Source organism: Salvia miltiorrhiza, chromosome 1, assembly GCF_028751815.1.
Source record: "Salvia miltiorrhiza cultivar Shanhuang (shh) chromosome 1, IMPLAD_Smil_shh, whole genome shotgun sequence".
Lineage (NCBI taxonomy): Eukaryota > Viridiplantae > Streptophyta > Magnoliopsida > Lamiales > Lamiaceae > Salvia > Salvia miltiorrhiza.
Genome location: NC_080387.1, coordinates 35,517,821 through 35,530,724, shown reverse-complemented (window position 1 = coordinate 35,530,724; position 12,904 = coordinate 35,517,821). Strand labels below are relative to the sequence as shown.

General features: G+C 37.5%; 2 protein-coding genes across 2 annotated transcripts; both read right to left on the bottom strand.

Annotated features, from left to right (window-relative positions):
- Positions 1–243: 243 nt before the first annotated feature.
- LOC131022692 (succinate dehydrogenase subunit 6, mitochondrial) lies at positions 244–2,553 on the bottom strand. The gene is made up of 3 exons (XM_057952210.1): positions 2,177–2,553; positions 1,371–1,473; positions 244–662 (listed from the first exon to the last, which is right to left on the bottom strand). Exons 1-3 carry the CDS (start codon positions 2,339–2,341, stop codon positions 520–522), a joined length of 411 nt encoding a protein of 136 aa, XP_057808193.1. The 5' UTR covers positions 2,342–2,553; the 3' UTR covers positions 244–519.
- A 1,192-nt stretch (positions 2,554–3,745) lies between these two features.
- On the bottom strand, positions 3,746–11,569 carry LOC131022622 (replication factor C subunit 1). Its single transcript, XM_057952129.1, is given in 24 exon segments — positions 3,746–4,126; positions 4,244–4,309; positions 4,566–4,797; positions 4,888–4,980; positions 5,070–5,142; positions 5,289–5,413; positions 6,510–6,549; positions 6,632–6,813; positions 6,958–7,048; positions 7,273–7,442; positions 7,536–7,589; positions 7,855–8,062; positions 8,151–8,272; positions 8,452–8,640; positions 8,741–8,830; positions 8,832–8,896; positions 9,018–9,160; positions 9,275–9,336; positions 9,404–9,479; positions 9,702–9,769; positions 9,851–10,456; positions 10,733–10,837; positions 10,987–11,043; positions 11,389–11,569. Coding segments are annotated over 23 exon segments (2,976 nt in total). The 5' UTR covers positions 10,990–11,043; positions 11,389–11,569; the 3' UTR covers positions 3,746–4,013.
- Between the last annotated feature and the right edge of the window lie 1,335 nt (positions 11,570–12,904).

Below are 12,904 nucleotides of genomic sequence, written 5' to 3'. Positions count from 1 at the left end.
AGCCTATTACTTAAAATAGAAAACAGAAAGGATTAATGGCTTCTTTTGTTATTATTGTATCTATTTTGCATTGTATTCGGATGATTTGAGATGGTGATAGGGCCTGAATTTGCCGAACGGAATCTGATTCTCACAATCAAAAGCTGAAAACCCAGTAAAATACTCATTTTACCCCTTTTCTAAAATCAAGAGTACGCCGATATAATTACTTGTATGTATATCCTATTTTAACACATGATCAGCTGTCACGTGATATTTCGATCTTTTATAGATTAAACCGATAAGTGTAGTTAAAAAGCTCGGAACACAGAAAACACCAAGGAAGAACACAGATAGACACTATTCAATTCTCTAGGAGAAACAGAACATTACTCCTAAATGCAAAAAAGAAAGAACAAACACTGAGAGAGAGAGAGGACAAATGATTGTAAAATTCCATCATTAAGATGAGATCTCTTATTATTGCTAGAAGGGGCGTTCCATTGGGTGTTTCAATGGAAGCCAAATTCAAGACTCTTCTCAAACTCTCTTCTGCAACCATTCATTGAATTTAACCTGTGCTCCCACTGTATCCAGCCTATATAACTGGTACCAGTGGTTAGCAGCCTCAGCTCCCAAGGTGAACCCGACTACAGCTCCAAAAGCCAAGGACAGCACGGTACCTGCCACACGAGTAAGTTGTATGAGATATTTCATGAGTTCGGAGAAATACAAGTCCATTGGCACTGTTTCTATTTCAATCCCTAATATGCTAGAGCAAATAAAAGTTTCATCGCAAAAGCATACATCATTAGAATAATAATGGATGGAATCACACAGAAACAAAAACAAAATGCATCAAAGAATCAAAGGACAACAATATAAAAGAAAGAAGCAGCAGAAATGAAGAAAGTTAAACCCAAAAAGAGCAGTACTTGTCCCAAACACAAGGGGTGAGAGGTATTTCAGACAATGATGCTTTAGGCATAATGATACTAAAAAATAAACAGAATCACCATTCCATACAAATTGCCTTCATCATCTTTCCAATGTCAAGACCTGATGAAAAACGTACTGCACATCCAATCAAAGAAATAACAGTACTTCCAAAACCATCTGTTTTCCATCTCCCTAAATTTCCCCAGAATCATCCGACCAAGAAAAAATGGATTAATGGTTACAAACAAATCAACTTGTGGTTAAGAAGTGAAAAGAATACAGCACTGACGGAATTCATTCGTGTTGGTTTAGAGTATCTGGAGGAATATCATTAAGTGCCATACTGACCGTGGAAAAAAATACTTGATGAAGTCCAAACAAATTTGTATTCATAATGTAGCACAAATAGTCGAAGTTTAAAGAGCCTAGGCACACATAAAACTAGAGCATACCATGAGGACTCTTTGACCACCTCCAAGCATTTCCACCAGTTGTAATCGCTCCAACAGCAGCACCTACATACGCAAAGTCAGCTGCTCCCTCTGCAGCCTTCAGCTGCAATATGAGGAAAACAAGAGACAAGAAAACCGGTATTAAGAGGGGTTATGAGGGAAAAGTTCATGTAACAAGCCCGGAAAGTGGAAACAGGATGTGGAAACCAAAAACCCTCAATCTAAGCTTAGAAGAAAAATCCAAAATTACAGCTATATCAATATCCATAAAGCCTACGAGCCAAACCAAAAATTCAAATAATTACAGATATTATGGAATGAGGAATTTCAGTTTCCAAATATTACAAGCAAACAGAACAAAGAGTAAGAAATCCACATAAGCCCTTAATAGCATTACCATCAAACCTCGACCTAATCTAAAACTTCTAAGAAATGGTAGGTGCCTCATTCGCATTTCACGGAAAACTATCTTTGGAGGTTTTAATGAATACGCATTGTCCGTGATTGCCAAACTGATCCATAGAACGCAACAATCTCCCAGATAAAGTGAGAAAACATCGAAAAGAAAACACATGAAGAAACACACATGTGAGAATTAACCAGTACACTTTACCATTCGACCTGACCTAGAACACGCAAAGCCATCAAAGTCAATTAGACATAGACATGAACACGAAGCGACAAAAAGAGCTCAAAATCTCATATCTTAGCCAAGCACATACGAAGGAAAAAATAAAATAAAATCAATACACGCACCCTCACGCACAGAGAGAGAGAGAGTAATTGTGAGATAAATCAGAACATACCGCAGGTCCGTGGACGGGATCAGATGCGATGAATTGCTGGACGGCGGCGCTATTCCGATGGGGCAAAGGTCTATTCGGATTGAGAATTTTGGAGTAATCGTCGAGATGAAAACTCTTCTTCACAGAATGCCATAAGCTTCTTCCCGATTCCTCGATTTCGCTCATTTTCCTCTCGGCTGCAGCGCGATTGATTTGGTTTTGGGGGTTTTCAGCTCTACGAGTTCAATAAATGCTCTTTTTTTTTTTTTGAATTTTAATTTTTGGGATGGGTTTTGACGGCAGCGTGGATGAGGGAGTACTGAGTAGCCATTACCTGCGCCGAGCTTATGATGCGACTCCACTTATTTGCCACAGTCATGACACTCATCCAACCCAACCTTACTCAACTTTTTAATAAAATATCCATTTCTCTCTCATCCACCTACACAATCCACAACCTAATAATTTTTACTCTCAATGGTGACACCAACCCAATCTACATATTTTTTCTTTTCACTTTATTTTTAATTATTTAATATCGAAAATAAAATTAAAATTAAATATTTATTTATTATATTTAACAAAATAAAATAAATATTTTGAAAAAAATTGTAATCATATTATAATTAAACATTGTCATATATTATAATTGATACTTAACTTAATCACAAATGAAGATTACAATAATTAAACACATAACTGAAATTAAATAAATCAAAGTACAATACTTGAAGAAAAAATTAAACAAAATGGTAAATTGGGAAGAAAATAGAGAAATTTGATTTGTTTGTGAAAATATACAGAAATTAGGTTCTATTTATAGAGCTGTAAATAATAAAAAATTTAATATAATTTTAATATTTTTTTTTACAAAGAAAAATTGGGAGTATAATACAATTTTATTTAAATAAAATTTAATACATCAATTAGACTTTGACACATGGCAAGAGGAGATAAAAAGCTACACCATGACATTGGAGTTGGCTGACATACCGGGTTATGGATATTTGATGACTTTCTCTTTAAATTAATTAAACTTATTATTTTGTCTTTTCTGGTGACCCTGCACGGGTCACCGTTGTGGGTAGCCTTATGTTGCAGTTGTGGGTAGCCTTATGTTGCAATTGCAAAGGTGCACTGTGGACATTTTTCCCGTCTAATTTACACTTTTTCTCTCGTGTTAATAATTTCATGAAATTATCATAAATCTTCGGTGCTTAACCTGAATAATTCAACATCAGTATAAGTTTCAAAAATCATATAGAAAATAATGGAGTGTCAAGTCCCAAATCTTTTTATGGAATTTGATCATTTGAACATTAAATGTACACTAAAACTTTAATTTAAGAGATATTTCAATAACAAATGCGAGGTTATCAGCATACTATCCGACATGATTGTGAATCTGTGATAGAACTAAAAATAAGAATAAAAACTACTAATGATCACTTTCACATTAAAAATAAGAAACTTCATTGTAACAAAAATCTAAAAACTTGTGATTCAAGAATTATACAAATTAAACAACTTTAACAATTTTCATTTTTCGCAAAAAAAAAAAAAAAAAAAAACTGAATAATGCCAGAACACTAAAAATAAAAACCGAAAAGCAATTTTCCACAAAAAAAAGACATTTTCCAAAATGAGACATTACTTTAACATTCTTTCGTACAACTTAGTATTTACCAAAAATAGGCTACGATCAAACAGTGAAATAGAATAATACCGCTTCACAAACACTAAACTTAACAAGCAAAGATGAAAAGACTGATTCATCCACCACTCCAACTGTCACTCGTGAAGCGAACCAAAACGATGAAAACGGCCCATTTCACAGCTTAAACATGGCAAGCAGCTCTCATCTCTTTCTCTTTGAGGCAGACCCAGAGCCCCGACCGCCTCCTCTGCCTGAGGGCGCCTTTTTGCCACTTGAACTTGCAGCACCCTTCAACTCCATTTGAACTTTAATGGCTGAAAAAAATAACGAGTAACTCGGTCAAGGTGTGCGATAACTGGATGTTTGTGTCTTATAACATCATGCAACCAGTGATTGGAAAATTGTTATGTTGAAGGACAAGTATGACCAACCTTTTGAATTTAGGGACTGCAGATCTGATTGTAGCTGCTGCTTCTCTGGATCAGCCAAGTCATCTTCTGAAACGAACAACAGGTTAAAATACCTCAGTTATTACCACACTCGTGGAAAAACAGAGATCTGAGTAGTAGTATAGGCTAATTGACGACTGGATGAATGGAGAGGAAGAGTAGAATTCTAGAAGATAAGAAAAAGCATGATATATGAATTTGAAAATCAAGAAGTTTGAATATGTAAAGTAGTTCACCCAACTTTCAGAAACCAGAAACTAGCAGCACACAAATTTCCATTTATACAAGAGAAACATATATATACCTAGGTCCTCGGCATCTGAGAGGTTTTCTTCATCATTTTCAGTGCTTTCTGGTAAAGTTTCATCAAGAGGTTCTAGCATTGCTGCAACCCGTTTCTTTGGTGCCTTTTTAATTCCAGGAAGTGTGATCAAATCCGCAGTCTTAATAATACGTGATGAGCTGCCTTTGTTATAAGCCTTTGTGAGGGCAGCTTTTACAGCAGGCAGTACACCATCCAGTGGACTTGGATGCCCCTAAATCATGCACACAGCAAGTCGGTTCGAGAAAACTTCAAGCACAAATATATGGGATGGGATAGTATATAACAGTAATGTCTGATGCACCTTAAATTTGGAAAGCTCCACAATTGTATCAAAATCTTCCATGCTAATAGAGTACAGCTCCATAAACTCGACAACTTTCTCAACAGCTTCATCCTGGCAAATACTCCATAAAATTATGCAAGTTCAGCGCAAAAAGGAAGGTCAACCTTGAACAGATAACAAAAAGGGAACAAAACATCAACCTTCGGTAGCTTCTTCAAAGGTTCAGTCAACCGTTTCGAAAGAAGAGTTAGGTAGTCAAGTCGCAATGTCGACCTATAATGGGGAACGAAGAAGATAGGAAGGAGCATAGATAGACAACCCATCAGAGCTAGTTTCAGTGTTTCACTAAAAAGGACTACAGATGAGTCACAAATTAATAAAAGCCATAGTTAAAGAACGACAAGAATTCAACAACAAACCTTCCTAAGTTTGATTCACGAGAAGCAAGAAGATGAACATGAAGGTCCTCCAAAAGTCGGTTATTCTTCCCTGCAGTAGAATTCTTCCCTAGCCATCCACCAAATCTATTGAAATTACGTTCCCCCTGCAATAGTTAAAAACGACTTCTGATAAAGTTATTTTAATTTTAACTAGCAACAAAATTTGTGAACTTATAAAACAACTCAAAAACAACATTCAAAACTCAAGCTTTTATGACCCTGGGTTCTCTCTAGTTTTTTTATGCTTTTAGATACAAAATTAAGATCTATATTCCGGCAAGCATTGCACATAATAACTTACTGATCCAACACAAATGCGATAAACAGAACTATCCACCATAGTTATTAATAGCGCTGGTAGCGCGCGCGATCGCGCGTCGCGCACCTCCATCGTGCCGCACCGCTATAACATGGCTGCTTCATGATAGTGCGCGCTATTCGCGCATCGCGCCAGTAGCGCGCGCGATTGAACTGATGCCGTGAAATCTCTCAATTGCATGCATGGGCTTGACTAATATTGCATGGGCTTTTCTTAATTAGGCTTAATTAGGGTTATTACTTATTAGGGTGCTGAATTTTGATCGTCAAAGAGGCACGAAGAGACTATACTAACGCCTCCAACACTCCAACTTCATGAAGAGACTCTCCAATAAGGCAATAAGTAATATTTAATTAGGGTTTTAAGTTTTATTTTATATACTTAATTACTTAAGAGTCTTTAGAATTTCCAACGCAGAAGATTTCTTTTATTTCTCTCATGGCGGTCTGCCTCTCTCTCTCACGGCAGTCTCTGTCTCTCTCTCTCACGGTTCATCAACCTTCTTCCTCTCATAGTTCTTCCTCTCCTCTTGTCTCCTCTTATGACTTTGTTTTTTATTAACTAGACATATTATGCATGGTTTTACTATGATTATGATATATATTATGTTTTTATCTATTTCTGCGCGATATATTCAAAATAGCGCGCGATCACCCTAGGACAGGTTTGCGCGATCGTGCACGATGCGTGATTAATAACTATGCTATCCACACAAGTCTTCTGCAGAATTCATTAGTTCAATTGTACATAATAAAAGCAAAAACCTATTTTGGTTATATTGCATCTAAAATTGTTAAGTGTTGTGTTTTCAAAGTTGACTAACCATAATGATATCCTTACATCTCAAAACGAGCATAATTAAAAAAAATTGCATAAATTACCTGCTCAAGTGTCTCTCGTTGGCCATGCAACAGGGCTGCACTGTTCCACAGCATAATGTATAACCATCAGTAACATGAATAAGAAAAAATAACCACTCTAGATTGGAGTAGATAGAACTTACGGAGTGATGCAAGATGCAATACAACCACTCTGAGAGAGCTGCCACTGCCGGTATCTCCGTATCTGGACATTTATAATATCACCATTCCCAATGGACTCTGCAGCCCGAGCAATGAAGTTCATCCTTTTCATACCATTATCATCTTTACCAGCAGAACTTGGCCTATAATTGATATAGTTCTCCTGAAATCAAGAGTAGAATGCACAAGATGCTCAAATGGAAAAGAGAAAAATCTCTTTTGTTGATAATGAGGACCATCCCTACCAGGCCTCCGAAAGATTTGCTGATAAAACACTTCACATATTAACCTCCAGTACAGGTCATACCTGGATAAGAAGAGGAACCAGATCAGGATCGCTCATGCTAAGGTTGATTCTCTCATCCATTTGCAACTTCCCACTATTAAATCCAAACAGTCTGTACCAATAAGATGTAACATCATATGTTAGTCAACCCAAATGAGCAGAACCTCATCTAACAAAGGACTTAAGAAGAGGAAAGCCTATTAAATTGTAGTTCTCCAGGGGCAGAAAATAATACAACACACCACATTATTAAAAAAAGTATAAATGGAGCTGGATGCGCAGTGAAGCAGACAACAATGATGAAAGGACAACTACAAACAGGTGAAGGCGGCTTACTTATCAACAGCCGTGAAGGGGGAAATATCTTCATCTTTTGAATTGCTTTGAAGGCGTTGTCTGATGTCATCAAATTTAATGACAGACATAGAGAGACTCATATACTGCAGGTGGTTGACGGCCATACGTATATCTCCATTAGTTCTTTCTGCAAGTTCCTCAAGTGCAATCTGTTCACAAAGCACCATCTCAATTAGTGATACAAACAGATACACAAGAAAGTAAATAGTTACACCTAAAAAAAACATAATAGGAAAAGATACCTCGTTAGCTTGAAGCCCTTCAGAACTTGCTATTTTTGATAATCTTTTAGCAACCTGTCATTACCATAAAAAATATTATTGACTACAAAACAATAACAAGCATCATGTTTAATCCCAACAAAAACCAGAAGAAACTGCACTTTGTGATTAGCATTCCATTTCTCTGTCAAAATAAATATGTCATTCAAAAGGTTCCAATCATGTATGAGATACAGCCCAAACCCCAAGTGCAGGCAGGCATCACAATCAGAACTGCCAGCATACAATGCTTTTGAACTTTTACTTGTTTAATACATCAAAAAAGATAACCAGAAATCACCTGCTGCTTTGTTGGCTTCCGATAGCTAAGCAGCAAGCAGTAGTTCACAAGGCTCTTAAGTTTCTGACTATAGCGATCATTACAGATGCATATTATGGGAATTTTTGAGATTTTGATGCTGGCAATAAGATCGGCAACTCCACCTCTATCTCCAGCAGACATACCGTCAACCTCATCCATGATGAGAACAGTCTTTACATGTTGAGAGCTGGAACATTTGTGAAAATAATGAGTAAATCACTAAGTTACTATCTTATGCAAGTTACTATGAGGTGCAAGCAAAAAGTAAATCCAACCTTTCTGGTTTAAAACTCAGGGATTGATTGTTAACAAGTTCTTTGATAGAGTTAGAAGTGCTTCCATGAATTCCTCTCTCAATTTTACCATCAGCTTTTCCACGACTGTCACTAGCATTAACCTGTTGAAATAGTTATGAATTGAAAAATGAGGCACACAACTTCCAAAATGGGGAAAGTGTAAAGATGAGACACAACTGCCTGTCGCTAGCATTAACCTATTAAAATAGTTATTAATTGAAAAATGAGCATACAACTTCCAAAATGGGGGAAGAGTAAAGATGAGACACGACTGCCTAACCTCAATTGTTTGAAAACCAAGCATCTGACTAACCAACTTTGCTGAGGTAGTCTTCCCAATACCAGGTGTCCCACTCAAAAGCACAGCTTTCTTAGCACCAGAATCGCTCTGTTTCTTTCCTTTTCCCTTTTTCCTGTCATCGAGGAATTGTTCATTCCAGTTTACCAACCAATCATGGAGCTGCTTCACCTGCAATCAACCAGATACTATCACTACTAAAACATTGGCAGGAGAAGACCACTTTATAAAGTGTATTGCCCAAAGGAAAACTAAAGAAATAAACACATACCAGAGACTGATTCCCAACAATATCATTTGGAACCTTTGGCCTATATTTTTCTGTCCATGACAGCAAAGTTTGTGGAGAAGATTGGTTTTTTTCGCTTAGAAGATGCTGAAATAGAAGCCAATCCTTTTGTATCTGAGTTTGTCACAGTTTGGCTTGCTTGTTCTGGAAACACATTGGAGTAAACAGTAAAAAACAAAGTTTATGCTTCCTATAGCAGGAACATACATGTATTACATATGATTTAAAACTCATTGATAGCTTCATCAAAACAGTAGACCATGGGATGGGAACATATTACTTTTTTCAGGCTTTTGAGGGCTCTTCTTGGGAGGAGATGGAGCAACCTTATCTACTGGCTTCCTTGATTTATTTGATGCTCGAATCATATCGAACAAGCCATCCTCCGTAATAAAAGCAGTACTGCAGAAGAGATAACAGAGACAGAAAATCTAAGAACAATGCTTGGACAGAAGCAGGAGAATGTTCTTGATATATCACCATGTACAACAGAAAAGATGAAAATGAGAAACTTGCCCAAGCTCTTTGGCCTTCTCAGACTTCCGTCCACCAATATCTTCGTCACATAGAAGATAATTCTGCAAGAACCATGTCAGAGATTACTAGTAGTGAAGCAATATAAAATCTAACAATCAAAATAATCACCGTCTTTTTGCTGACAGAACCAGTAACACGCCCACCATGACGTTTGATCAGATCCTCAGCTTCTTCTCTTTCTAAGCTGGAAAACAGAGCAATGAAAAGGCAAACTAAATAAGAAAGAGAGAAAGCACCAAGAAAATCTCTGGCAACATATGGACAAGTAAATCAAGAGAGTATACTTTAGCATTCACACTAGGAGCACCATATGCAGCAGGTACACACAGTCCAATCATCTTTTTATAATGGAACAAGCCAAACATCAGATGATAAGCATACGAAGAATTTTGTATAGAAGGATTACCTGTCAAGTGTTCCACTAATCACAAAAGTCAAACCATTTAAACATTCTGGAGCACCTTCAGGAACTTCCTGACGCACAAGAAAATCAATAATGAATGGTCAAGAAGTGATATTTAAGACAATACATTCACAAATCCTCAACTGCTATACCTTCTCTCCTTTATGAGGAGGATCTTTCCTCTCACCGAAGTTCATAAAACCACCCCCCCTTCCTCCACCACCTCTGCCTCTTCCGCTTGCTGGTGCACCTCTTCCACCACGGCCTCGCCCACCAGGTTTTACAGATTTAACATCTTTATCATCCATGTCCTCTGCATCACTCTTATCAACATCCATGCTTTCTACAGTCTTTTGGGTGACTGCAGAGCCTTTTGCACCCCGACCTCTACCACTTCCAGCAGATTTTGCATTAGATTTTACTGTTTGATCGTCATCTTCATCAATATCATCAACAATTTTCCGAGCAACACCTTTACCAGATCCACTTTTCAACTTCTTGTTTGGACTAGCGCCTACTGAACCCTTCCTCGAGGTAGGTGTGGCAAAATCATCATCGTCGTCATCATCATCACTGATTTCAAACTTGCGGGTTTTTTTACCTGATGGAGGCTTCACATTGGGTGACCCTGTACTACCCTTTTGTGCCTTCTTTGCAGAAACTTCCTCAACCTCCATCTCATCTTTTGCACTCTGTGCATCCTTAGAAAAATATTTGCTTGTCTTCCTCCTACTGGAAGATTCTTTCTCTCCTTGTACCTAGACACCCCCACACAGAGAAAAACGTTTCAGGTGAATCACATTTACCAAAGTAACTCTGCTGCAAAATATAAAATATCCACGCTAAAATGCATGAAAAATGTGATTTCTGGCATTCTTTATACTCATAGAGGTGCCATAATGCCATGTTACCTAAATGTAGATACAATGCACAAATATTTTTTTATGGGCACAATAAGCTCTTCCTATAGGAAAAGGGATTTCGAAACAAAACTGATTGTAATGAACAATGACATGTTCCAGTTGAGAACTTACAACAGGAGGCTTCTGAGGTGTAGATGGCTTTGCTTGGTTCGATGTATTGCCATTTCCTGCGTCTTTACCATGTTGCTTCATGAACCACTTTCTTATATCTTGAGACTGAAGTTACAATAAGAGTATTTCAGTGACGAGTATATCAGGATATCATGACTCCTTCGTCACAACTCCCTCAGACAGGGGGACGGCCCAAAAGAATATATCTTAAATAAGCAGAAAATTCTAATCCGTAAACCTAATTTTCAACATACCATCTTTCAATCTAGAAACTGGCTTCACGCTGCCAAGTCTCCACTTCAAAGCACCATCTAAAACGAGAAAATAAAAAGAAATTCTCACACCAACGTACATTAAACGAGAAGCAATTGAAATGAGACCAGCCTAGATGACATTTTCTCCCACCCTCACCACTTCACAGGGAGAATTTCGCATATACTGAATACAGATTAGGGTTTATGCTTCAGTGTGTCCAGAATAGTGAAATATTTCTACAATTGACAATAAACAACGGCAATCGGCCGGTATATCTCGTGCTTTAGTAATCCCGAGTCCGCCCATGCAATGCATAGAAACAACTGAAAGCAAAAAAGCTTCAGACACACGCAGTGAGTGTGTGTTGTGTGATATAAAACAGGAGGAAGTGGGAAAATTACTCGATTACGGAAATGCATCTGACGATTACTTCCGACGTCCGCAAAGCGCGAGCACTCGAACCAGGAATATCTTTGCGCAAAATTTGGTGCGTTTTCGTTAGAGAGGCGGAGGGGTTTTGCAGTGGAAGAAACTCCCAAAGAGATTCAAGAGAGCCGCGAAATCAAACTGTGCGTTGGCTAATCTGAGCCGTCGATCTCATACACGTAGCGTGATTGATAGGCCGTTGAGAAGCCCAATAAATTTGCTCGTCAAGAATGGTTGCAGGTAGAGCTGTCAAAATGGGCCGAAAATGGCCCGGCCCGACGGGCCCGCCCGGCCCGCTTGTAGTTTTGGTCGGGCTGGGCTAGGATTTTCAAGGCCCAAAAAAAACCGGGCCTCCTTGGCCCGGCCCATGCGGCCCGCCGGGTCATTCGGCCCGCGGGCCAAAAAGCCCGCCGGGCTTTCAGGCCTAAATCGGCCCGTCAATATAAAATGTGAAAATTTTGAAAATTTATATCTCCTCCCAAATTCCAATAGACCCAACCCAATCTAAGTCCATTTCTTCAATTGACGACAATGACGAGTCGAAGTCTAACTTAGGATTTAAATCAGTAATCAACAATCAATATTAAATTATTTTTACTTGAAAGATTTATTTATTTTAGGTGGTTGTTATTTGATTTCAGTTGATTTGATTACTGTATTAATTAATTTTGTGAATAAATCGTTTTCAGTTTTTGTTGTTTTTGCAATTAGTTTTTGTTTTTTACTTGTATTCATATTGTTTACATTTAATTTTAGTCATATTTGTTTATATTTAATTTTAGTCAATTACGTAATTTAGATGTAGATTGTTTAAGGCCCTTTTTGTTTTATCGAATTTGTCTTCGATTTTTTTCTTTAAATTTGATTTAATTTATTAATTTTTGGAACTAATATATATATATATATATTTATTAATTTTTGGTCCGTTTTGGCCCGACCCGCCCGGCGGCCCGTATAGGGCCGGGCTGGGCTTCAATGTTCAAGGCCCGCTGAAATTTTGGATCGGCCCGACCCGGCCCAAAATATTGCCTAGGCCCGTTGGGTTGGGCTGACCCGGCCCGGCCCGCAAGGTTTGACAGCTCTAGTTGCAGGTCCAATAAGATATGGCCCACTTCTATGCATATCAATTTATTTCATTTCATTTTTCATCTTTTCCAGAAAATTAAGAAATTTCTTCTCAAAAAAAATAAAAATAAATAAATAAATAAATATTGGCGAGAAAATGTAAGGATTTGACGTTGATTTCTATCAGATCAAATAAGTTAGTCGCATCACAATTCACACCACCAATACAAGCCTAACTAATTAATACATCGGACAAATTTATTAGAAAATATTGGAAGCGTTGAGATTTGCAATGTTTAAAAAATCTTACAAAAATTACGAATTCAGATATATATATATATATATATATATATATATATATATATATATATATATATATATATATATATATATATATATATATAGGGGACCGCTCCAATGAGACCC